Source organism: Coregonus lavaretus, assembly GCF_964263955.1.
Source record: "Coregonus lavaretus genome assembly, chromosome: 23".
NCBI classification, from domain to species: Eukaryota; Metazoa; Chordata; class Actinopteri; order Salmoniformes; family Salmonidae; genus Coregonus; species Coregonus lavaretus.
Window position 1 is genome coordinate 40,579,612 of NC_140010.1, and position 27,496 is coordinate 40,607,107.

The window sequence follows — 27,496 nt, forward strand, 5'->3', positions numbered from 1 at the left end:
GTTACACCATGAAATATACTGAGGCAAAAATTACAGACAGTAGCCAACAATTAGCAAAATAGAACTCAATTGAATGAACATGAAATTGATTGAAATATGATTTAATTATATAGGCCTATGTAGCCTATACTGTAGGCTATTTATATTTGAATGCCGTCATCTCAGTTTTAATTTATATCCTTCACTTGTTTGTAACAATTGCAAAGACATTGGGCAACTTTGTATTTCTACTCAACTTCATTGTGAAGTTATGGCGGTCACAGAGAGACAGATAAACATTGATTCTATGTTTAGCAGAGCTCTTCTGTGTATAAGGTGATGTGCTTACAGGTAGTTGTATGAGTGGTCTGAGACAGTCGGTAAATAACAAGCGTTTTCAAGTGCAACTTTAGTAATGATGGTGAAAACAGATCAGAGATTTAACGATACTCCTACGAAGTTTCTAGAAACCGGGCCCTGTTTAATCCCTGAAAGAAATCAGATTGAAAAATATCATTTGCAAAAATGTTCATTAGCTGGCTAGCCAGATCACCAATTTAGGATTTAACTGCATGGTTCTTCATAACTGACACATTCCTGAATAAACAATTAACTAGTAAGTTTAACTCTGGTTATTCATCTAAACAGCTGACAATATTTCCTGCTAGCTATCGGTAGTGTCCAATGTTATGTCGTTAGCTAGCTTGGCTAGTGGGCTGATGTCGAAAGCACACACTCGGTGTTGCATGCCCCAATGGTCGAATTTAACATTCATATGAAAGTATTTTGTTGAACATTTTAACATAATTTGTTGAATAACTAAACATTGTACTGTAGTGAAAATACTTTTCAAAGATATCTCTCAGACACCGGAGCTTGTGAATTCAGTATAAACGTTATTACAAAGTAACAAGCCGAGCTGGTACATGGAGCAACTGCCCATCCTGACTCGGAGCTCTCCTTTTATACAGTTTCATTCTTACACAACATACATAGTCATTCCTCTTTATGTAAATGACTAACATCTTTTAGTTTCACGCCACTATTGTTTCCAAACCTAAGTTGTTTCTCTCTAGGCGGGGTTTCCCCTCCCCTTCGACTCTTGCGTGATACTAGCAGTTTCATAAAAAATTATATGAGTACATTCTTAAAGATAATTACAAGGTGTGCTGATTGTCGTTACTATCCAGGCATGCATCTGGATTACAAAGTGTAAATCATGCTTATTCTGTTTTGCCCTTCTCCTATACAAAAAGGTGTGGTTACAGGTTTCCCTTAAGCCTATAATAATTATGTTATTCCATCTCAATATTTCATAATACACATACTGGAAAATTACCCACAATACTCACATTTAATGAAGTCGTTCTTTATTATTTATTACTCTGCGCGTCATGTGACACAAAGATTATCCCAATGAATGGAGATAGCCAACTCTCATCTGAAGACACATTTGTGTAATACATTGACAGGCAGAAACATTTCTCAGAATACAGATCCACAAGCACTTTTTCAATGCGCAAATGCACATTTTGTAAATGTTAGGGATTTCTGAAAATGTTCTCACAGATCCTTCTACATTTGTTCAAATTGTAGTTTTATTTGTGAGCTATGTTGAATATATTTACAGATCATAGATTTATTTGTGATTTATGGTGGCTTTATCGAAGTCAGATGGAACAGAGTAAATAGGTATTTTAACGTCATAGATTTAGCCGGTGGTAACTTGTGGAATAGACACCAGCTGGAATACGGTTTTAACCAATCAGCATTCAAGATTAGAACCACCCGTTGTGTAAGTGGTGAATATTCATGAAATATTTGTACATATTAATGGTTTATGGTTTAATTTGTGAAATATTCATTTAATATATTTACTTTTATGGTTTTATTTACTAAATATGTTAATATATTCACAGATCATAGTTTTATTTGTGAGTTATGTTGAATATATGCACAGATCGTGGTAGACATATTTACAGAATAAAGAAACAAATCTCACTCCATACTTAGGAAACAGTGGATTATTTAAAGATAATTTACATATTTACATTTTAGTCATTTAGCAGACGCTCTTATCCAGAGCGACTTACAGTTAGTGAGTGCATACATTTTCATACATTTTCATACTAATTCATCAAATATGTGTTGAACATTGTCTCCATATCTATACTGATGCGAAAAAAAAGACATATGCACCACTGAGCTACCAGCAGACACAAGACTAAATAGTTAATTGAAAGTGGTGGGAAAACATCCGACTGGGAGGTGTGATCATTGTCAGGAGGAGATGGAGACATTGGAATATGTGAGAGAAAGGGAGCGATTGTTATTAGATTTGAGGAGTAATAGGGTTGAAGAGCCAGGATTAAGTGAACTGCTGGGGAAATCTTCAGGGGATGTAGTATTTAATTATGTATTTTGTTTCCTTAGGGCAGGGTTCTTCAATTCCGGTCCTGGAGGGCCGAAACACCTCTGTTTTTCATCCTCTCCTTCTAAGCAGGGGCTAATTCAGACCTGGGACACCAGGTGAGTGCAATTAACTACCAGGTAGAAATAAAAAACAGAAGTGTTTCGGCCCTCCAGGACCGGAATTGAAGAACCCTGCCTTAGGGGGTCCGAGATTATTGGGTAGGATTTGTGGTCCTCTGTAGCTCAGCTGGTAGAGCACGGTGCTTGTAACACCAAGGTAGTGGGTTCGATCCCCGGGACCACCCATACACACAAAAAATTATGCACGCATGACTGTAAGTCGCTTTGGATAAAAGCGTCTGCTAAATTGCATATTATTATTTAGACCTTCACTGTCTCTGGTCCACACTCCAGTCCAGTTGGTGGCAGTAATGCACCTTAAAGTTGGTTGCCAACCGCCATACAAAATCCACAGATGAAGAAGAAGAAGAGCTACCAGCATTTAAATTATTCATTAAAAAAAAGTGATTTATTATTATTTTTAGTTATATATACAGTATATATATTTTTTGGGGTGTGTGTTTTTTATTTATTTATTTAACAATAACATGTAAAACACAAAAAAACAGAACAGCCAGAGGGATTACACAAAAAAATAAGGAAGACAGAAAAAAATACAAAAATAACACAAATCCACATTATATCAAATCAAATACAGACATGTAATGAATAAAAAAAAATGACATTTTGTTTTGTATATGTTTTAATTATGCTAAATATTTTTCCAAATCTGATTTAAAAAAATAAAAAACTGGCATTTTCTTCATACATTTTTATTTGTGTATGAAACATTTTCCTAATAAAATAAAGAGATTTATGACATACTGACATTAAATTGTGGAATCAGTGTAGTAAAATAATATGTCAAATGTAGATATTTCAATGGTTGTATGAATTTTGTTGCCAAGATATAGTTGTACATCAGTCCAGAACACCTCACTATGTAAACAATTACAAAATAAGTGTTCAATAGATTCAGTTTCTAGTTCACAAAAACTGCATTCACTAGTAACATCAGGTATATATTTAGAAATCAGGCTATTACACGGGTAGAATCTATGGATAATCTTAAAGGAGATCTCCTTTACTTTATTGGTCACCATAAATTTGTGTGGAGTGCGCCAAGCACCGTGCCAGTTTACATCAAACTATGAAGCCCAATAAAATATTGCAGAAGGAATAGAATTCCTGTAGAAAATATCCCTTAAAAAACGATTATTGAATTTCTTATCTAGTAAACCTATGCCATTCACTTGGATATCGCTTACAATAGGAGAGGTTCCAAAATATGCATTATTCTGAAGTAAATATATTTCCCACTAGGTATAGGTAAGTGGTCCTCTGTAGCTCAATTGGTAGAGCATGGCGCTTGTAACGCCAGGGTAGTGGGTTCGATCCCCGGGACCACCCATACGTAAAAATGTATGCACACATGACTGTAAGTCGCTTTGGATAAAAGCGTCTGCTAAATGGCATTATTATTATTATTATTATTATAGCTTTTATAACAGTGTCATATTCCTTGATTGAAACCTCAAAGTTGTATCTTTCCATAAATTCTCTCCGTGTTAATAGATTCCCACTAATACTAACTAATTGGCTGACAAGGACAATGTTTTTCGAGAGCCAGTTACAGTAAAATAACATCTTGTTTCTATGTAATATCGACCCATTACACCATATAAAACATTTATGAGGTGAAAAATTGTGTTTATACAGCAAAGCCCAGCACATTAAAGCCTGCTTGTGAAAAGCCGCCTATTTCACAGGAAGTTTACCCGCAATTTAGGGACATTGTAGTAAAACATTAAGCCCTCCGAGCTTCTGAAAAACAAAATGAGGTATAATATTCCAGAAACTAGGAGGATTTTTTGAGTACCTTTTAACCCAGTTGAATTTTGATATCTGAATAAAGAGAGTGAAGTCTAAGATATTTAGACCGCCATCACAAACCCTGCTGGTGATAACATCTATTTTCATCTTATGTGGCTTGTTTTTCCATATGAAGTTGTACAATAGCCTATCTAAGGTACAGCAAGTGGATTTGGGAATGTCAATAGATGAAAAAAGATGCACGAGATAGCCCCTCAGCTTTGGATAAAAGCACCCTCCCTTGAAGACTTAAATCCCTCCCTAACCATGAAGAAATCTTATTTTTGATAGATTCAGTTACAGGATTCAAATGAAGATCATTCACAGCCTTAAGATTTTTGGTGATCTTTACACCGAGGTATGTTACAGTATCTTTTTCAGAGATGTTACAATCTGCTGGATTGACAGCTCCTTTCAGAACAAACATCTCACATTTGGAAAGATTTAATGCCAAACCTGAGATTTTGGAGAACTGCTTCACAATATCCAATGTCAATCTAGCTTGTGACACATTTTTCAAAAAAAGTGAGGTGTCATCCGAGAGTTGGGATATATTGATCTCTCTGGCCTGGAATGTAATGCCTTCAAATTGACTTTGATAAACTAATGAGCATAAGGTTTGAGAAACTAACAACAACAAAAAAAAAGGTGGAATTGGCCAACCTTGTCGTATTCCTTTGTAAATGTTAAACCTTGAGGATGTTCCATGACAGAGTTTGATACAGCTATTGCTACCATTATACAGAGTTCTAATAGCATCAACAACAAAAATTACCAAACTTCAAATGCTTAAGACAATCAAAGATAAAATGGTGACTTACGGTATCGAATGCTTTCTGAAAATCAAAAAATAAGATAACAGGGGAGTCATCCAATAGATCACAATACTCAACCAAATCTAACACCAGCCTCAGATTATTAGATATATGGAGCCCTTTCATAAACCCTGATTGACATTCATCAATCAGATCATTCAAGCACAACTTTAACCTTTTTCGCAAAGATTGAGGCTATAATTTTGTAGTCTTTATTTAGGAGTGTGATTGGACGCCAATTATCAATAATTAAGAGATCCTTTTGTGGTTTAGGTATAAGAGTAATAACCCCTTGTTTCAGAGAGGCAGGTAGTTCTCCCTTCTTTATAGACTCTTTAAAGGTTTCAAGTAAGAATTGTGCTATTTGTTCAGAGAAGGTTTTGTAAAATTCAGAGGTTAATCCATCACAACCTGGAGACTTGTTATTTTTTAATTGAGCAACCCCATATTGGATGTCTATAATGGATAAATCTTCACAACAAGACCAATTGAATTCTCCACTAACAGAGTTAACATTCTCTATAGAATCAAGGAGATCCCTAGAGTCACTCAAACTGTTATCTAAGGAGTAAAGATTCTCATAAAATTTAGTGGTAAAGTCTGATACCAACTCCCTATCCTCAGAGGTTACCCCATTAATCTTAAGTTTCCGAAGTGTGTTGAGTTCCCCTCTCCTCTTTTCTAAATAAAAAAAGTATCTACTGTTCTTTTCGCCTTTTTCAAGCCAATGTTTTCTGGATCTTATGAAGGCTCCTCTAGCCTTTTCCTCATAAAATGTATCTACTTGATTCTGTAAATCATTCAATTTAGCTTTTTCATTAAGATCAAGATGGTCAATCTCTGTGATATCAGCCATTTTCTTAGAGAGCTCAGCTACCTCACATCTCCTTCTTAAAGCAAGCCGTTTCCCGTAAGTAATACAGGCTGAGCAGATTTTACATTTCAGTAGTTCACAATATTTCAGTAAACAGAAATTAGATTCTTAATCACATTTTCTTAATCATCATGCAATAACAATGAGTTATTCAATTTCCAATAACCACCAGAGTATTTCGTATCATCATTACTGCACACTCACAGTCAGCCATTTGACTTTATGATCTGTCAGGACTGCAGGCAGTATTTTTACCTCTACAGTGTGGGGCTCAAGACTAGAGGTTATCACCCACAAGTCAATTATTGATTGTAGTGAACGATCTCTATTACTCCATGTGTACTGTTTCTCTCCGGGGTTTATAACTCTCCATATGTCAATTAAGTCCAGGCTTTGGCAGAAATTCGCCAATTTGTTCACACCAATGTTAGGCTTATGGGGCAATCTATCAGTCTCATTATAATAAACCATGTTAACTATAATCTGACTGGATGGATATTTTCTCAGAAGTCTTTTAAGAATTTCCTCTAGAAGTAAATTATTTGGAGGACTAGAACAGTATCCATATACATTACACAAATAATCTGTCCATGTGGTTGATGAAAAAAAAAAGTATGCACTCAATAACTGTAAAGAGCGTATGCTAAATGACTAAAATGTAAAATAAAAAAAATAAATAAAAGACCGCTACTAGCCAATGTCCATTGGTGTCCATTTGAGTAAACAAAAATGTCCCTTTGAAATTGTGTGCTAAAATTGCAACCCCAGCTGAATGATTAGTTCCGTGGGCCAAGAAAATTTCACTACCCCACTGATTTTTCCAAAAATTATAATCCTCTTTGCCTGAATGTGTTTCTTGAACGAATACAAGATCTGCGTTGGAGTCCTTACAAAAAAATTAGAAGCTTTCCTCTTCAACAGGTTTGGCTATCAAGTCTAGGCTCCAAAACCGCATCATTATGCGCAAAACATGCGCAGCTGTGAGCGCAAAATAAATAGTTCCGCACATAGACCCAGAGACAAAAAGTTCGGCTGGACAGAACACCACCTAGAGTACCTAGCTAACGTTACGGGGATTGGGAGCAGGCCAAAGACAACTCACGTAAACTGGGCTTCATCAAATCTGGAGGTGCTTTCAACCGAAGAAGATTAGCCAAACGGCGAGAGAAATTGCAACTCATAATGGCCTCGGAAGAGCTTTATGAGGTGAGTTAGCTACTATCTACTGGGAGCTAGCTATCTGAAATGTTTTTGGTTCGTGTAGCTAACTAAGTTAGCTTCTTAGCCAGCGACCTGGCTTGAAAGACACCACATTAGCTTGAGCTTCATTACAATTTCAGTCCAGGACGTGTTGCCTACTAAATCGAAATTGGGCCACCTAACGCGACAACTAACGTTAGCTCGCTGACTGTTCGTTAGCTAACGTTAGTTAGCAGTGATACCGACTGTGCATGTCAAGTCCTCTTGGCTACTTTACCCTACCAACTTGCCTAACCTAGGCTAGTGAGTGAGTTAGCTAGATAGCTAACTATTGGGTACTGCACTCTGTTTTAAATTGCACCTAGAGGATTTTGCCTCACCTACAGGTCTTGTGGCCAGGTTTTTAAACATTGTAGGCTTATGCTTTCACAGAGGTCCTATTCAAGTAAGGTACTATTCTATATGTAATTATGTGAACGCTTTCCAGTTATTAACGTCGTTAGTAGTAGTCCAGGCAGATATGTTCCACATTTTAGGTGACATGTAAACTTTTAATAAAAGCATGAAACTTGGTACACTTGTATAGTTTGGGGCCCTGAACATTTTCAGATATGAAGCCATTGCAAAAACGCTTCCTCCTGGTGGCCATGGTGGCTATATTCCATTACGAGTAGGGAGGATTATGAAAATTAACAGAAGTAACAAGTAAAGGTAGACCTACCAATTAGTTACAGTGTTATTACGGATAACAATTTTGTTATTATTCATTGATTAAAACGTGTCACTAATAAATCGGTAATGGTGACCAAAACATCTAACAGAATGACTGCAATTGAATTGGCCACAAGGGCAAATCAGTCACAAACCACAGTTACAGTAAAGGAAAGTAGAGTATAGTTCAGTACAGTAGAGCACACTAGGGATGTGACAAATATATTTTTTTCTTAATTTAAACTGCCTTTTTTTTTCTCTCTGTAAAAAACAATAAGAAAAATGCATGAAATTCCAGGTGAATTCACTATGCAGCTGCACTGCTGCCAACAACGGTTTGGGTCTCACGGTGCATCCCTTTCAGATGGTTAAGCATTGCACCTGTACTACCATTACTCTACCTCAATTCCACCTCGCAAGTTTGCATTTCCATATACTGTAGGACTACACTGCTGTCGCTTGCCTTTCTCTGCCGTTTTTCCAGCTGTTAACGACTGTGACGTAGTGGTGGAGAGTCGACTCCAAAATAATTGATTCCTCCGCTCCTTGCACGTCAACTCCCGGTGTCGACTCCCATTTCTGACTGTCAAGATTAGATCCCGCTTGGAATCGACTCCTAAAATTCAGTATTTTTGGAACAGAGGAGACTGATTACTTGCCATACTTCCGAGAACACAAACACTCACATCTTTCATAGTGAACTAGCGAGGGGAGGGGCACAGTATAGGCAAGTCGGCCACCAGGCAGACAGTCAGAACCGTGCACTAGGCCTATCTATCGGCAATCTAAAGCTGAATCTTGCAATGGAATGCTGTATCTCGCAATTTCTTGGTTTGCAATGTCTCGGAACTTCAGTAAAGCACGGCCTATCATCAACGAATAGGCTAGGATATTCTACATGTAACAGACTGAAGACTAAATACACACTCGCACCATTAGCAAAGAGAAGGAGCAGGCGAGCCAACGCGAGGGAGAGAGCGGAGGGGGCAGGCAGAAAGATTTGTGCGCATATTTTGGTAATCTGTATCTTGCAATGTCTTGTCTTGCATGCCTCGCAAATTCATGAAAGTAGCCTAAAGTTTGCCTCTTTTTATTTAAATTATACAACTTTTCCCAGGCCTTTATAGCCTATGTCTAGTTAGGCTATAACACGAAAAATGTTTTGTGATAACTGCACTGTGATTTTAAATGTTGTGTCCCCCCCCCCCCCTCAAAAAAAACAGTCCGTTAGGGATTTTTCTTAATCCCAATTTCGTACCCGTAGAGTACAGTATATTGTAATATACTTCTCTACTGGACTGTACTAGACTAAACTATAGTTTTCTTTACTGTACTTTACTGCACTCTACTGTACCGGGGGTCGCATTAGCTTTCTGAAATCTGAATTTCTAAAACGCAGACCATCAAAATAAAACTGCGTATTTAAACCATTTCACCTGCATTTCATATTGAAAGTCGTGTTTTTTTTGCTTCAATAGAGTGATAAGGGGCGTGCAACTCTAGTTTTTCGAAACACAAAATGCATTAGTGCAACACATTCGGCAGAAAATGAAATTGTTTTCATCAGATAACAACAGAAGTGCAACGCTATTTGGCTAGTAGCTACACAAGTAAATTAGTTTACAATAAAAAAGCAATGTCATATTTCTGTTTATCATAGAAAGAATGTAGCCAGCCTCATTTCCTAATGTTTTACTTGAAGTTAATCTTGCATTTTAACTTGCTACCGGAGAAAAACTACTCTGGAGGAAAGAAGAAAAGTAGCCTTCAGAGCTGTCTGGTGATCCAATGACAAGTGCAAAGATATTTCATCCGAGTGGAGAAGTGCAACTGAAGCACGAAATTAGTCCTTTTACATTCGTGATTTGGAGCGAACCCTAACTGAAGCCGCGCAGAATTTATAATAAGAAGCATTTTAGATCTGCGTTTACAAACACAGCAAAATATTTTTTCAGCGTTTTATCTTTCCTTTTCTGCGTGAAAAACACAATCCTGTGTTAACGCGACCCCTGACTACTAACCTCTCTCTGCTTGCTTCCTCTCTCTGTGTCTCTTCCTCCTCCTGCATTGCAGACTGCTTCAGCCTTACCACTGTCTGCCTCACCACTGTCTGTAAAGCATTTTTAAAAAAATAGATTTTTATATACATGACAATATTACATTGTATTTATTTAAATTGTCTTTATACTGTATTTCACTCAATTTTTATGTCCCACAGGCTGTTCCAACTCATAATGACATGAAAGTGCATTCTAACAGTGTAAAAGGCCCTTAGTTGACTCTAAAATGGTGTGTATATAATGCCTATTTGAAGAGAAGCAAGTTATTAATGTGTTTGATAAGATTCAAGATTCTCTCAGGGGACCCTATTTAAATGTCAGGGGATCCCACATGGGTCCCTGACCCCAAGTTTGGGAACCACTGTACTACTAACCCCTCTCTCGGCTTGCTTCCTTCCTCTCTCTGCCTCCTGCATTGCAGCCTGCCTCAGCTTCACCACTGTCTGCCTCATCACTGGTATGCAATATAATATTATTTCTGTTGTTGATTTGGAAATTGCACTACTCTTTTTATTTTTTACATAATGCTTGAAAATGAAGCACAGGTTAGGGTTAATGCAGAATCAACCATTTCTGATTCTGCTTTACTGAAAATGTATGCATGGAGTCAGCCATTGACACCAAGCTAAGGCAGGAGCAACTGCACACTGCTAACCCCAAGAATGGCATGAGAAGGATGGAGTCTTCCAGCAGTGGATGTCTCCACAGAATCTGCTGCATCTTCTGGCCGAGTAAAATGCACTACACTAAGCTAAACAAGAAGACCGGTTGCCAAAATGTCACACACCACATCAAGTGGTTATGGACTTATGTCCCAATGGAGATGAAATGGATTGAAGTATAGATTATTAGATCTTTGTCGGCCTATGTGGACAGCTCTCTAGCTAGAGAGTTGTACACTGATCTTCTATGACCCTGTAGGTCATCCATGCCATGAATCTTGGTCACATACTCTACCATACTCTCTTGCCTAAATTGACAATTTGTCTGGCCTAAATGGTCATATTCACTCCAACCTTCTACTCGGTACATCTAAAGGAGGATCCTTCCATCTTTTCTTTATTTTTCCTTTGCTGTTGCTTGCTCTTTGGGAGTCAAGGCCGGGGTGTTGATCATCGTTGTTGTGAAAAGGGCTATATAAATAATATTTGTATTAATTGATTTTGAAGTGCTGCACCAATGCTTCATTTGTGGGAGGATTTGCTCATTTTCTGTTTCTTTCTTCATGAACATCTCAACATGAGCTTGATTGATGTTATCTTGACTGAGTGCAATCATAAAGGAGAATTGTGAATGGCTCTAAAATGGACATGTTCTCTTCTGAAATATAATTTGAGGAGTGGCATGTGGGATCCAGGGGAAAGACAACAGCAGAAGACGATTGTATGGCTCTGTATGCCACAGAAATAATATTCTATTGAGTCAGAAACTGCAATTTTAATTAGCTTGCTTACCATGGCAGTCCACCCTTTATGTAATCATCTGAACTGTTTATGACGTACACGTCACCATTGTAATCCTTGACCATCATAACATAGGGGTAGACATTACATTTTCCATGTTATGTTTGGTACAGGAGATATGACGCAAAATATCCTGAACAAAAATATAAACGCAACGTGAAGTCTTGGTTCATGTTTCATGAGCTGAAATAAAAGATCCCAGAAATGTTCCATACGCACAAAAAGCTTATTTCTCTCAAATGTTGTGCACAAATTTGTTTACATTCGTTTTAGTGAGCATTTCTCCTTTGCCAAGATAAGATCATCCATCTGACAGGTGTGGCATATTAAACAGCATGATCATTACACTAGTGCACCTTGTGCTGGTGACAATAAAAGGCCAATAAAATGTGCAGTTTTGTCACACAACACAATGCCACAGATGTTCTGAGGGAGCATGCAATTGGCATGCTGACTGCAGGAATGTCCACCAGAGATGTTGCCAGAGAAGTTAATGTTAATTTCTCTACCATAAGCCACCTCCAGCGTCGTTTTTAGAGTATTTGGCAGTACGTCCAACTGGCATCCCAACCGCAGACCATGTGTAACCACACCAGCCCAGGACCTCCACATCTGGCTTTTTCACCTGCGGGATCGTCTGAGACCAGCCAACCGGACAGCGGCTGAAACTGAGGAGTATTTCTGTCTGTAATAAAGCCCTTTTATGGGGAAAAACTAATTCTGATTGGCTGGGCCTGGCTCCCAAGTGGGTGGGCCTATGCCCACCCATAGCTGCGCCCCTGCCGAGTCATGTGAAATCCATAGATTAGGGCCTAATTTATTTATTTTAATTGACTGATTTCCTTATATGAACTGTAACTCAGTAAAATTGTTGAAATTGTTGCATGTTGCGTTTTACATTTTTGTTCAGTATACATTTTGGTTATGGCAGAATGGAAAATGGGCCCAAACTGCACAAGTGTGTCAAGATTTTCATGCTTTTATGAAAAAGTTAACATCATTTTCATATATGGCCTGGACTATAGGCTAACTGTTACAGGTAGCCAGCCTATCGTATCTAGACTATATGAGGTAATGGAGTAAAGTTACATTTAACATTTTAGTTTTAAACTCAACATGCTGATTTTGTCTTTCTATCAAGTTCAAGTTTGCCATTTACTGGTAGTTAAATTGCCTACATTGACAATCTTACTCACAGACAGTTCAGGTTAAACACATACAAATAGCTTCAGCAATATATCAATGAAATCAAAGCTTATAGGAGGAATATCAAAGTAGGCTAATACAAAAAAACGGACCCAGTCAGCAATGAAGTCATCTATTCAGTAGTCACACTACTGCCTGTGGGTAGAAACGGCCTCTTTGAACCTGGTGGTCTAATACTATGGCTGGACCATTGGGATGAAAACAGTTCATGATTATACTGAGGGCGGCAGTGGTTAATGAAAATGTCCTTGATAGATGGCAACTCTGTTCCTAGGTGCCGCCTTCTAGGTTAGGTCAGTATATGTGGGGTTGCTTTATTTCTGAGGTCTATCCCTAGTTAGAAACATCCTACAGGAAATCTGAGGGTGTTAGAATAAGCTATAGCAGGGTCGTATTCACTAGTGCAAACGGAAAATGAAAACAAGCATTTCTTGTTGGACAAGTTTAGGTAGTCCCGCCCTGTTTCAGTCCTTTTTCGTCCATTTGGGTGCCTGGATCCTGGAATATCACAGATGATTTGACCATATGGCTGATTTGTTTCTCACATCATGTAGCCCCATTTGTAGTCTATAACCCGAGATGTTTTAGTCTCATGATTGTGACTTAATGACTGCCCTAAATCCAGTCATTGCCACTGCCAACTATTTGTTTTAATTCTGTTACAGGTTGAGAGAATTGTGGACAAACGGAAGAACAAGAAGGGAAAGATGGAGTACCTGGTGCGGTGGAGGGGCTATGGCTACGAGGGGGACACCTGGGAGCCCGAGATGCAACTCTCTGCCTGTGTGGAGTTCATCCACGATTTTAATCGGCAACACAGTGAAAGACAGAGAGACGGCACATTACTGCGCTCCACTCGAAGCACGGCCCACAGCTACAGTTCGAGAAACAACGCCCGCAAGCAGATCTGCAGGCCTCAGCCACACAGTGGCAACAGTGGAGCAGGAAGCCAAGCTCTAGTAAAACCCGGGAATGCCCCTTCGCCCCCCACAGCAGCTATGGCCATCTCCAAACAGTTGCCACCACTTGACACTGGCATGGCAGACGCTAAAACGAACATACAGCAGCTTAACTTGAGCCAAAAGTACAGCGTTTCGGCCACCGGTGCCATTTGTAGCCCGGGCTTCACAAGTGGGCCTGCGGCTTCTCCGGTGGGCACGGTGCGTCGGAGCATGGACCTGGCCAAGTCCGGGATCAAAATCCTGGTACCCAAAAGCCCCATGAGCAGCCGGGCGGACTCTGAGGAGTCGCCTAGCGAGGCGGCCCACTGTCTGGATCAAGGGGGGCAGGAGCAGGACTCGGTGCCCCCAGAGGTGGCCCTTTTGGAGAAGCCTCCGGGGTTGCTGCTGGGGCCTGGGGAAGAAAGGGCGCGCATGGGGACCCGGCCCAGGACTCAAAGCCCATTAATCCCTCAGCAAGTCCCCATAACACCTGCATCCATACGCACGCTCAATGGGAAAGGTAAGGCTCTAGGGCGATTCCACGCCAGGTGAAAATATTTTCGGTATCTCACATAGAAACTTCATTGGGAGGAAGGATGTTTGAAATGCTTTTTACATTTGTATCACCAGCCACTTTATTTAATTTTTTTATTATGATGAAAGTGGCCATTTTAGGCCCTTTTTAGACATACAGTACCAGTCAAGTTTGGACACCTACTCATTCAAGGGTTTTTCTTTATTTTTACTATTTTCTACATTGTAGAATAATAGTGAAGACATCAAAACTATGAAATAACACATATGGAATCATGTAGTAACCAAAAAAGTGTTAAACAAATCAAAATATATTTTAGATTCTTCAAAGTAGCCACCCTTTACCTTGATGACAGCTTTGCACCCTCTTGGCATTCTTTCAACCAGCTTCACCTGGAATGCTTTTCCAACAGTCTTGAAGGAGTTCCCACATATGTTGAGCACTGGTTGGCTGCTTTTCCTTCACGCTGCGTTCCAACTCTTCCCAAACCATCTCAATTGGGTTGAGGTCGGGGATTGTGGAGGCCAGGTCATCTGATACAGCACTCCATCACTCTCCTCCTTGGTCAAATAGCCCTTACACAGCCTGGAGGTGGGTTTTGGGTCATTGTCCTGTTGAAAAACAAATGATAGTCCCACTAAGCGCAAACCAGATGGGATGGCATATCGCTGCAGAATGCTGTGGTAGCCATGCTGGTTAAGTGTGCCTTGAATTCTAAATAAATCAGACAGTGTCACCAGCAAAGCACCATAACACCTGCTCCTCCATGCTTTACGGTGGGAAATACACACGCGGAGATAATTCGTTCACACACACAGCGTCTCACAAAGACACAGCGGTTGGAACCAAAAATCTCCAATTTGGACTCCAGACCAAAGGACATATTTCCACTGGTCTAATGTCCATTGCTCGTGTTTCTTGGCCCAAGCAAGTCTCTTCTTATTGGTGTCCTTTAGTAGTGGTTTCTTTGCAGCAATTCGACCATGAAGGCCTGATTCACGCAGTCTCCTCTGAACAGTTGATGTTGAGATGTGTCTGTTACTTGAACTCTGAAGCATTTATTTGGGCTGCAATCTGAGGTGCAGTTAACTCTAATGAATTTATCCACTGCAGCAGAGGTTACTCTGTGTCTTCCATTCCTGTGGCGGTCCTCATGAGAGCCAGTTTCATCAGAGTGCTTGATTGTTTTTGCGACTGCACTTGAAGAAACTTTCAAAGTTCTTAATGTTCCGTATTGACTGACCTTCTTGTCTTAAAGTAATGATGGACTGTCGTTTCTCTTTGTTTATTTGAGCTGTTCTTGCCATAATATGGACTTGGTCTTTTACCAAATAAGGCTATCTTCTGTATACCCCCCCTACCTTGTCACAACAAAACTGATTGGCTCAAATGCATTAGGAAATAAAGAAATTCCACAAATTAACTTTTAAGAAGGCACACCTGTTAATTGAAATGCATTCCATGTGACTACCTCATGAAGCTGGTTGAGAGAATACCAAGCGTGTGCAAAGCTGTCATCAAGGCAAGGGGTGGCTATTTGAAGAATCTCAAATATAAAATATATTTTGATTTGTTTAACACTTTTTTGGTTACTACATGATTCCAAATGTGTTATCATAGTTTTGATGTCTTCACTATTATTCTAAAATGTAGAAAATAGTAAAGAATTAAGAAAAACCCTGGAATGAGTAGGTATATCCAAACTTTTGACTGGTACCTCCTATAAGTCCCTATGATCCGTAAACCGTACATGATACAGTCAACATCTTGGTGTCATTATACTCCTAATAGTGTGCTCTAACATATGGAGTATGTCTAGATTCTGAAATACACATTTTCACATTTTAATTTATTCAACATTAGAACTATTAATATGAATCTCTCAAAACTACCCTTTTTGATTTAGCTTATTTTTTTTGACATATTGTTTGGAACAATATACTCTTCAAACACATCACATTTCCAGAGTGGGCTACTTGTAATGATTTTACCAATTTTATACATAGAAATTGACATTATAGGACATTAACCAATCACAGCCCTCCTTTAGGATTGCACATTCAGCAAGTCACCAGCAGAGGGCGTTCCCTTTGAATTCATTTACCATTCGCTGTGTTGGTGGTGCTCATAAAATGTATCAGAACTTCAGAATTAGAAGAGAGCCCACTCTGGAAATGTGATGTACTTGTAGAGTATATCGTTCCAAACAATATGTCTTAAAATGCACTTGTCATCTCCCGTCTGGACTACTGCAACTCGCTGTTGGCTGGGCTCCCTGCCTGTGCCATTAAACCCCTACAACTCATCCAGAATGCCGCAGCCCGTCTGGTGTTCAACCTTCCCAAGTTCTCTCACGTCACCCCCCTCCTCCGCACACTCCACTGGCTTCCAGTTGAAGCTCGCATCCGCTACAAGACCATGGTGCTTGCCTATGGAGCAGTGAGGGGAACGGCACCTCTGTACCTTCAGGCTCTGATCAGTCCCTACACCCAAACGAGGACATTGCGTTCATCCACCTCTGGCCTGCTGGCTCCCCTTCCTCTGCGGAAGCACAGCTCCCGCTCAGCCCAGTCAAAACTGTTCGCTGCTCTGGCACCCCAATGGTGGAACAAGCTCCCTCACGACGCCAGGACAGCGGAGTCACTCACCACCTTCCGGAGACATTTGAAACCCCACCTCTTTAAGGAATACCTGGGATAGGATAAAGTATTCCTTCTAACCCCCCCCCCCCCAAATTGTAAAGTGGTTATCCCACTGGCTATAGGGTGAACGCACCAATTTGTGAGTCGCTCTGGCTAAGAGCGTCTGCTAAATGACGTTAATGTGCCCTTGAGCAAGGCACTTAACCCTAATTGCTCCTGTAAGTCGCTCTGGTTAAGAGCGTCTGCTAAATGACTAAAATGTAAAAAAATGTTAAAATGAACAAAATCAAAAAGGCTAGTTGAGATATTAATATTTGTAATGTTGAATAAATGTAATGTGTACATTTTTATTTCAGAATCTAGATGTACTCCATATGTTAGAGCACATTATTAGGAGTATAATGATACCAATATGTTGTCTGTATCATGTATGGTTCACAGATCATAAGGTCTTACAAGAGGCATGTACAGTGCATTAGGAAAGTATTCAGACCCCATTTTCCACATTTTGTTACGTTACAGCCTTATTCTAAAATGGATAAATCGTTTTTTTCCCTCATCAATCTACATACAATACCCCATAATGACAAAGAAAAACTGGTTTTTAGAAATGTTTGCAAATGTATTAAAACTGAAATATAACATTTACATAAGTGTTCAGACCCTTTACTCAGTACTTTGTTGAAGCACCTTTGGCAGCGATTTACAGCCTTGAGTCTTCTTGGGTATGACGCTACAAGCTTGGCACACCTGTATTTGTGGAGTTTCTCCCATTCTTCTCTGCAGATCCTCTCAAGCTCTGTCAGGTTGGATGGGGAGCGTCGCTGCACAGCTATTTTCAGGTCTCTCCAGAGATGTTCGATCGGGTTGAAGTCCGGCCTCTGGCTGGGCCACTCAAGGACATTGAGACTTGTCCCGAAGCCACTCCTGCGTTGCCTTGGCTGTGTGCCTAGGGTCGTTGTCCTGTTGGAAGGTGAACCTTCGCCCCAGTCTGAGGTCCTGAGCGCTCAGGAGCAGATTTTCATTAAGGATCTCTCTGTACTTTGCTTCGTTCATCTTCCCCTCGATCCTGACTAGTCTCCCAGTCCCTGCCGCTGAAAAACATTCCCACCGCATGATGCTGCTACCACCATGCTTCACGTACGGATGGTGCCAGGTTTCCTCCAGATGTGACACTTGGCATTCAAGCCAAATAGTTCAATCTTGGTTTCATCAAAACAGAGAATCTTGTTTCTCATGGTCTGGGAGTCCTTTAGGTGCCTTTTGGCAAACTCCAAGCGGGCTGTCATGTGCCTTTTACTGAGGAGTGGCTTCCGTCTGGCCACTCTACCATAAAGGCCTGATTGGTGAAGTGCTGCAGAGATGGTTGTCCTTCTGGAAGGTTCTCCCATCTCCACAAAATAACTCTGGAGCTCATTGGTTCTTGGTCACCTCCCTGACCAAGGTCCTTCTCCCCCAATTGCTCAGTTTGGCCGGGCGGCCAGCTCTAGGAAGAGTCTTGGTGGTTCCAAACTTTCATTTGATTGGGTCGAGGCACCAAAACATTTCTTCAGCATTGAAGGTCCCCAAGAACACTCAGGACCTCAGACTGGGGCGAAGGTTCACCTTCCAACAGGACAACGACCCTAGGCACACAGCCAAGACAATGCAGGAGTGGCTTCGGGACAAGTCTCTGATTATCCTTGAGTGGCCCAGCCAGATCCCGGACTTGAACCTGATCGAACATCTTTGGAGATACCTGCAAATAGCTGTTTAACGACGCTCCCCATCTAACCTGACAGAGCTTGAGAGGATCTGCAGAGAATAATTATGTAAATGTTATATTTCAGTTTTTATTTTTATAAATTTGCAAGAATGTTATTATGGGGTATTGTTGCCATAACAAAGGGGTTGAATACTTATTGACTCAAGACATTTCAGCTTTTCCTTTTTAATTAATTTTGTAAAATGTTCTAACAACATAATTCTACTTTGACATTATGGGGTATTGTGTATAGGCCAGTGAAAAAATCTCAATTGAATCCATTTTAAATTCTGGCTGTAACACAAGAAAATGTGGGAAAAAGTCCAAGGGGTTGTGAATACCTTCTGAAGGCACCGTAGGTCTAAAATGGCCACTTTCATCAGGATTTTCAAAAACTCCTCTAGGCTTTTCCAGTAGACTGCAATAACTGTTGTTGTTGTGATGTATACTGAACCCAGGTCTTGTAGTTGTACATTCAAATGCCATAAACACTCCATTGCTGGGTTGCCTCTGATTGGACCGGTTTTATCATTTGTAGCCTACAACTTCTTGCTTTGGGCTAAGTAGACCACAATGCCACAGGGGAGTGATTGGGGACACTGCCATGCAAACTGATGTCTTTACTCTAGGTCAATTCAATTTCTCCCCCTTCTCCTCAAACTTTGTACTCATTCATTATCTGTCAATTAAGTCAAAGTTGGTGAACTGTTCATCTGCTGTTCAGTAGACCAGAAGGGAAGCCCTACTCGTGAACTACAGTAAACCATTCAGGCAGTACCACATTTAATCTACCTGGTTATTAAAACAGACAATATTAAGGAAGGCTGTGTCACCATTCCCACCCCCCCGTATCTTAACTTTTATTCTTATCACCAGGTACATCAACACTCATGCAGGCTCTGGCGGCCAATGGGACAGCTAGCCTGCAGAGTGCAGTGGCAGGAGTCACCGCAGTCTCCGGGGTGGCGGGGAAACGGCGCTTCGGGGAGCAGCGCTCGGTCTTCGATAAGCGCCTTCGGTTCAGTGTCCGGCAGACGGAGAGCGCCTATCGCTACAGGGACCTCGTCGTCAAGAAGCAGGACGGCTTCACCCACATCCTGCTCTCCACCAAGTCCTCGGAGAACAACTCACTCAACCCCGATGTGAGTCATACGCCTGTCTTGTCTTTGCCCTAACAAAACAATTGTTATACTGCATGACAATTGGCGTGACAGGCCAAAAATAGTAGTACTTCATCGTTTAGTTATGCCAACTTTTCCGAACACTTGGTAGTCAAATATATATGTAAGCAAAATATCTGAAAAGAAAGTCAAATACTGGTCCTATAAAAATATATTGGGTTTGTTTCCTGGACACAAATTAAGCCTAGTACTATACTAAAAAGTATTTCCAATGTAATTCTCCATCGAAAGTGCTTCTTAATCCAAGACTATGCTTCATCTGTGTCTAGGTAACTGGCCCATAATAATTGTAAGTATTTTTTTAATGTCTCCCTCTCTGGGCTGCCTCAGGTAATGAAGGAGATACAGAGTGCCATGGCCACGGCGGCGGCAGACGACAGCAAGCTGGTCCTGCTGAGCGCCGTGGGCAGCATCTTCTGCTTCGGCCTGGACTTCATCTACTTCATCAGGCATCTCACCGACGACCGCAAGAAGGAGAGCATCAAGATGGCAGAGACCATTAGGTAGGTCAGAAGGTGTACTTCTGTTTCTGTTTTGTATGTGATTTGTTTTCAGAGAGAAAACCCCCCAAATATGTTAAAAACAACCAACAAAAAAAACGTTGGAAAGGGACGGAACGATGGCTAACCTTGGCTCTTTCTCGATTGTCCAAAAATGTGACCTCGTCGTCCTTGTCCCCCTTACCATCATCTGCACTGATTGGAGAAAACATAATGGTGGAATGGTTGGTTTCATCTCTGGTCAGTTCTTTCAGATCAGTACAAGTGACAGATTTGTAGACAGTTGTCTTGAATCATCGGTTATTTTGAACAGGTGATGAGTAGAACGTTAGCTGTGTGTTGTAGTGGCAGTCTTTGTAATAATGCCACAGAAGACGGTGATGCAGACAGTCTGTCATTCCCATCCTCAGGACATTCGTGAACACGTTCATCCAATTCAAGAAGCCCATCATCGTAGCCGTGAACGGGCCGGCGGTGGGCCTCGGAGCCGCCATCCTCCCGCTGTGTGACGTTGTCTGGGCCAACGAGAAAGCCTGGTTTCAGACGCCCTATACCACCTACGGACAGACACCCGACGCTTGCGCCTCCCTCACCTTCCCTCGCGTCATGGGCGTGGCCTCGGTGAGTTTATACGGCGTTGTCTGAAAAATCCTCCTCAGAGGGGGAGTAGTCCAGCACAGCAATACAGATATAGTGTGGGGAACTGGTTTTAAGTGTAGCACTCACTGGGCTGGTTTTCCTGCGATGGGGAATCGATCCTGTCCAATACAAAAAAATAAGAATGGAGTGGGACAGCTATTAATACTAACGGTGAACTACTATTAATACTATTCCAGTCCTTTGCTTAGCCTCACCCCCTCTTCTCCCCTCTTCTCCCAGGCCAATGAGATGTTGCTGAGTGGGCGGAAGCTGACAGCCCAGGAGGCCTGCGCTAAAGGCCTCGTGTCCCAGGTGCTGTGGCCCGGGACTTTCACTCAGGAGGTGATGGTTCGCATTAGGGAGCTAGTCTCTTGTAATTCAGTTGTAAGTCATCCTTTTCATTTGATTTTGAAGTTTTTAAATATTTTGTGGCATCTCTTTTCCACAGAGTACGACCCTCTCCCTCACTTTTGTCTTTTGTTTTCTCGCTCATCAAAAACAAACATTTTCTCACCGACACTCATATACAGTTATGTTGTCTGTATCATGTACGGTTCACAGATCATAAGGTCTTACAAGAGGCATGTACAGTGCATTCGGAAAGTATTCAGACCCCTTGAATTTTTCCACATTTTGTTACGTTACAGCCTTATTCTAAAATGGATTAAATTGGTTTTTTCCCCTCATCAATCTACACACAGCACCCCATAATGAAAATGCAAAAACAGGTTTTTAGAAATTTTTGCAAATATATATACAATAATAAAACGGATAAATCACATTTACATAAGTATTCAGACCCTTTACTCAGTACTTTGTTGAAGCACCTTTGGCAGCGATTACAGCCTCAAGTCTTCTTGGAAGAGTCTTGGGGGTTCCAAACTTCTTCCATTTAAGAATGATAGAGGCCATTGTGTACTTGGGGAGCTTCAATGCTGCAGAAATGTTTTGGTACCCTTCCCCAGATCTGTGCCTTGACACAATCCTGTCTCGGAGCTCTACGGACAATTCCTTCAACCTCACGGCTTGGTTTTTGCTCTGACATGCACTGTCAACTGTGGGACCTTATATAGACAGGTGTGTGCCTTTCCAAATCATGTCCAATCAATTGAATTGGCCACAGGTGGACTCCAATCAAGTTGTCGGAACATCTCAAGGACGATCAAAGGAAATTGGATGCACCTGAGCTCAATTTGGAGTCTAATAGCAAAGGGAATGAATACTTATGTAAATAAGGTATTTCTGTTATTTTCAACATTTGCAAAAATGTCTAAAAACCTGTTTTTGCTTTGTCATTATGGGGTATTGTGTGTAGATTGATGAGGAACATTTTTTATTTAATCAATTTTAGAATAAGGCTGTAATGTAACAAAGTGGAAAAAGTCAAGGGGTCTGAATACTTTGTGAATGCACTGTACATACACATACACACACTCTCCTAGCCATAGTGTCCACTTGAATTGTTATATTTTCAATGTCTCTCAACTTGAAACGGACCAAGAGTAGGGCCGGGATGATATCAGTGTCGCAATATTTTTCCCATGGCAAAAAAGAAAACACAAAGCAGTCCAAACTCTTTGGTCCTTTAAAAACCTTCTGTATGTAAAATATTGTGTGCAATAGCTTGGAAAATGAATAAATAAATGTGACTGGATGACAACAATGATTGTTTCCAACATTAGGGCTGTTTTCCTAAAGAAGTTAAATCTGCTTCGTGTTTTGTTTCCTTGCCACGATACGAATGAGTATCGCGATACTGGTATCGTCCTGGCCCTAACCAAGAGTGTGTTGTTTTAAATTAACATAATGCTTTTAGCAATACATTGAATTGAGATCATGTCACAAAACATCTGGATGTTGCAGAATTGCTCATGAATCTTTTCATTGATGACATAAAAGTGATGTCATGTCCCAGAATTAAATGTTAAACAAATCTATGCCAATATCCTTCAATGCATCCATATCCATAAATCATTTTCCTTTTTTTTCTTCTTTTTTTCTGGTGGGTGGGGTGGGGGGCCTCTGTTTGCTGCACTGTAGGTCCTGCGGGAGTCAAAAGCACTGGTGCGAAACGCAAACCGGGCCGCCCTGGAGCAGGCCAATGAACGCGAATGCGAGGCACTGAAGAGAGTGTGGGGCTCCTCGCAGGGGGTGGACTCAATCCTCAAATACCTGCAGAAGAAGATTGATGAGTTTTAAGGAAAGCACGTATTCCCCCCCCCCCCCCCCCCCCCCCGTTCCCAAGGTACCAGAAAAATATGGCACTGGCAGTGCATGGCGTTCAATCTGCAGCCTCTCCAATATCCCATCATCCCTCTTGCATGTATGAGAGTACAGTGCATTTGGAAAGTATTCAGACCCCTTGACTTTTTCCACATTTTGTTACGTTACAGCCTTATTCTAAAATGTATTACATTGTTTATTTTCCCTCATCAACCTACGCACAATACCCCATAATGACAAAGCAAAAACTAGTTTTTATACATTTTTGCAAATGTGTTAAAAATAAACTGAAATATTACATTTACATAAGTATTCAGACCCTTTACTCAGTACTTTGTTGAAGCACGTTTGGCAGCGATTACAGCCTCGAGTCTTGGGTATGACGCTACAAGCTTGGGGCACCTGTATTTGGGGAGTTTCTCAAGCTCTGTTAGGTTGGATGGGGAGCGTTGCTACACAGCTATTTTCAGGTCTCTCCAAAGATGTTATATCGGGTTCAAGTCCGGGCTCTGGCTTCAGATGTGACGCTTGGCATTCAGGCCGAAGAGTTCAATCTTGGTTTCATCAGACCAGAGAATCTTGTTTCTCATGGTCTGAGAGTCTTTGCCTTTTGGCAAACTCCAAGCAGGCTGTCATGTGCCTTTTACTGAGGAGTGGCTTCTGTTTGGCCAAAAGGCCTGATTGGTGGAGTGCTGCAGAGATGGTTGTCCTTCTGGAAGGTTCTCCCATCTCCTCAGAGGAACTCTGGAGCTTTCTCAGAGTGACCATCGGGTTCTTGGTCACCTCCCTGACCAAGGCCCTTCTCCCCTGATTGCTCAGTTTGGCCGGGCAGCCAGCTCAAGGAAGAGTCTTGGTGGTTCCAAACTTCTTCCATTTAAGAATGATGGAGGCCACTGTGTTCTTGGGGACCTTCAATGCTGCAGAAATGTTTTGGTACCCTTCCCCAGATCTGTGCCTCGACACAATCCTGTCTCTGAGATCTACGGACAATTCCTTCGACCTCATGGCTTGGTTTTTGCTCTGACATGCACGGTCAACTGTGGGACCTTATATAGACAGGTGTGTGCATTTTTCAAATCATGTCCAATCAATAGAATTTACAACAGGTGCACTCCAATCAAGTTGTAGAAACATCTCAAGGATGATCAATGGAAACAGGATGCACCTGAGCTCAATTTCAAGTCTGATAGCAAAAGGTCTGAATACTTATGTAAATAAGGTATTTCTGTTTTTTATTTTGAAAACATTAGCAGAAACTTTTAAAAACCTGTTTTCGCTTCGTCATTATGGGGTATTGTATGTAGGTTGCTGAGGAAAACATTTTATTTAATCAATTTTAGAATAAGTCTGTAACAATGTGGAAAAAGTCAAGGGGTCTGAATACTTTCCGAAGGCACTGTATGTAATGAATTGTATGCGAGTGCGCACATTAAGGTGGTAAAGGTTAAAGGGCTAAAAAATAACATTTGTGGACGTTCCTGCTAGACCTTTAAATCCCGCCCTCCTAGCATCCTGATAACCTTGTGTTGACCCTTTACCCAATAACCCTGGCTTCCGAAATACAATTTCCCATGCTACATTACAGGTCCATCTAAATTGAAAGGGTTGGAGGGATTGAAGGAGGAGAAGACATTGATGAATACACAATGTGTCTTACATAGCGGGGTGTCTGGCCTACTCAGCTCGGGATTGATTTGAGTTGGATGTTGTATCAACATGGATCAGCATTTATTTATGACGTAACTAAAGAGCAAATGTAAACATTCAACGAAAACCCAAGCGACTTACATTGTGGAGCTTTGCACTAAGATGTGATGCTCTGAACTCTTAAACTGTGTTGGAACTAACTCTTGGGAAAACAGTGCAGCCCAGTGGATTGGAGGCTTATTGGATTCTCTAAATTTACTTTTTCATTTGGACACCTGGAAGACTTTCCATACAAAACAGGACGTATTGCTATTCAGTTGAATAGAGGCTGGGATTCAATCAAAGGCCCATTGTTGATAAGCGTACAGCACTTTACTTTTGAAGGTAATTTACGCTTGAGCCGTGATCCGTAGCCTCTACCATGAATGCGATCTTCGCGAACGTCGGGGAAGTTGCCTTTTTTAAAGACTCCTTGTCAACAGTGTAGTGCCTTATCAACAACGTGCCTTCGATTGAATCCAGGCCAAAGTCTGGCTCAGAATAACTTTTAAAAAGCTCTTGCCTGTATTTAGTTTGTCTAACTGATATCGTCTCTGTAGATATTTCACTTTATTTTATTTGTTATCTTCTTATTTGGCTTTGCGGACGGTATGTTCCCCCAAACAACAGTTTCTATAGTAAAACAATTTTTTAAAGTTAAGACTTATTAGAATATTATAATTTAATATTCTGCAACTTCTGAATTATTTCTTCCATGAAACATGCACGCAAGGGAGAGACAATGACAAGATTCCAATGCAATATTTGTATGCAGTTGTGATGAGGCTCGGGTACACGTTTCGAGGCTCCAGCTAAGCTCCAAAGCAGTGCCTAACTCCTTTTTCTATGACTTCACAAAATGTGGGTTCTGATCTGACTCGATTATCAGTGAGAATAGCCTGTAATATTATTGCAGTGAAATCGGGCCAATACAGTGTGATGTGATAGTTTATGAAAACTTTTCCAAAAGGCACACATGCCAAGACATCATGTTTAATAAATACATCAGGGAAAACATGTCACCTTTCTCAGTACCATGAATATAGTACCATAAATACATCAGGGACATGCGTACCCTGATGTATTTATTAAACATGTCTTGGCATGTGTGCCTTTTGGATAGTTATATATTCATGGTACTGATTTAAAATAATGTAAAAATGTAATTATTTATTGTCTAAAAGTATATGAAGTATTTAAATATTTAAAGTGGAGCTGGTTTGGACAAAGTCGTGTTTGTTTTTGAGTCATTGCTCATGGTTTATCACTTTTTTTTTAATTCTTTGAAATGTGAAGTATCTTCTCGGGTCAGTCTACTCATCACTTTTGGCTCTAGTTTATTACAACACTGTCTTTTCGCTATCTTTGTCAGAATTCAGTTTTTTGCTTTCATACATATAGTGCGTTCGGAAAGTATTCAGACCCCTTGACTTTTTCCACATTTTGTTTTAGTACAGCCTTATTCAATTTTTTTTTATTTTTTTTATCAATACCCCATAATGAACATTTTTCAAATGTACTACAAATAAAAAAACGGATAACATTTACATAAGTATTCAGACCCTTTACTCAGTACATTGTTGAAGCACCTTTTGGCAGCGATTACATCTTTGAGTCTTTGGTATGATGCTACAAGCTTGGCACACCTGTATTTGGGGAGTTTCCTCTCAAGCTGTCAGGTTAGGTGGGGAGTGTTGCTGCACAGCTATTTTCAGGTCTCTCCAGAGATGTTTGATCGGGTTCATGTTTAGGCTCTGGCTGGGCCACTCAAGGACATCCAGAGACTTGTGGAAGCCGCTCCTGCGTTGTCTTGGCTGTGTGCTTAGGGTGGTTGTCCTGTTGGAAGGTGAACCTTCGCCCCAGTCTGAGGTCCTGAGTGCTCTGGAGCAGGTTTTCAATAAGGATCTCTCTGTTAATCTTTCCCTCGATCCTGACTAGTCTCCCAGTCCCTGCCGCTGAAAAACATCCCCACAGCATGATGCTGCCACCACCATGCTTCACCGTATGTATGGTGCCAGGTTTCCTCCAGACGTGACGCTTGACATTCAGGCCAAATAGTTAAATCTTGTTTTCTTCAGACCAGAGAATCATGTTTCTCATGGTCAGAGTCCTTTAGGTGCATCTTGACAAACTCCAAGCGGATTCTATTGCCTTTTTACTGAGGAGTGGCTTCTGTCTGGCCACTACCATAAAGGCCTGATTGGTGGAGTGCTGCAGAGATGGTTGTCCTTCTGGAAGGTTCTCCACAGAGGAACTCTAGAGCTCTGTCAGAGTGACCATCGGGTTCTTGGTCACCTCCCTGACCTCACCTCAGTTTGGCCGGGCGGCCAGCTCTAGGAAGAGTCTTGGTGGTTCCAAATTTCTTCCATTTAAGAATGATCAAGGCCACTGTGTTCTTGGACCTTCTTCAATGCTGCAGACATTTTTGGCACCCTTCCCCAGATCTGTGCCTCGACAAAATCCTGTCTCGGAGCTCTACGGACAATTCCTTCAACCTCATGGCTTGGTTTTTGCTCTGACATGCACTGTCAACTGTGGGACCTTAGACAGGTGTGTGCCTTTCCAAATCATGTCCAGTCAATTGAATTTACCACAGGTGGACTCCAATCAAGTTGTAGAAACATCTCAAGGACGATAAATGGAAACAGGATGCACCTGAGCTCAATTTTGAGTCTCATAGCAAAGGGTGTGAATACTTGTTGTAAATAAGGTTTTTATATTTTTTTATAAATTTGCTAACATTTCCAAAAACC

The 27,496-nt window shown here is 40.9% G+C and overlaps 1 protein-coding gene across 1 annotated transcript; it reads left to right on the forward strand.

The window, feature by feature from the left end:
* Positions 1 to 6,994: 6,994 nt before the first annotated feature.
* On the forward strand, positions 6,995 to 23,183 carry LOC311150631 (chromodomain Y-like protein). Its single transcript, XM_084188121.1, has 7 exons — positions 6,995 to 7,218; positions 13,318 to 14,113; positions 19,391 to 19,656; positions 20,026 to 20,198; positions 20,606 to 20,816; positions 21,075 to 21,218; positions 22,875 to 23,183. Exons 1-7 carry the CDS (start codon positions 7,195 to 7,197, stop codon positions 23,031 to 23,033), a joined length of 1,773 nt encoding a protein of 590 aa, XP_084044247.1. The 5' UTR covers positions 6,995 to 7,194; the 3' UTR covers positions 23,034 to 23,183.
* Positions 23,184 to 27,496: the final 4,313 nt, after the last annotated feature.

Excerpts from the sequence above, each read along its gene's own strand:
- LOC311150631 (XM_084188121.1), top strand. The coding sequence starts at position 7,195 with ATGGCCTCGGAAGAGCTTTATGAG. Across the intron at positions 14,114-19,390 it reads ACGCACGCTCAATGGGAAAG|GTACATCAACACTCATGCAG; the intron begins GTAAGGCTCTAG and ends TCTTATCACCAG. Across the intron at positions 20,199-20,605 it reads AAGATGGCAGAGACCATTAG|GACATTCGTGAACACGTTCA; the intron begins GTAGGTCAGAAG and ends TCCCATCCTCAG.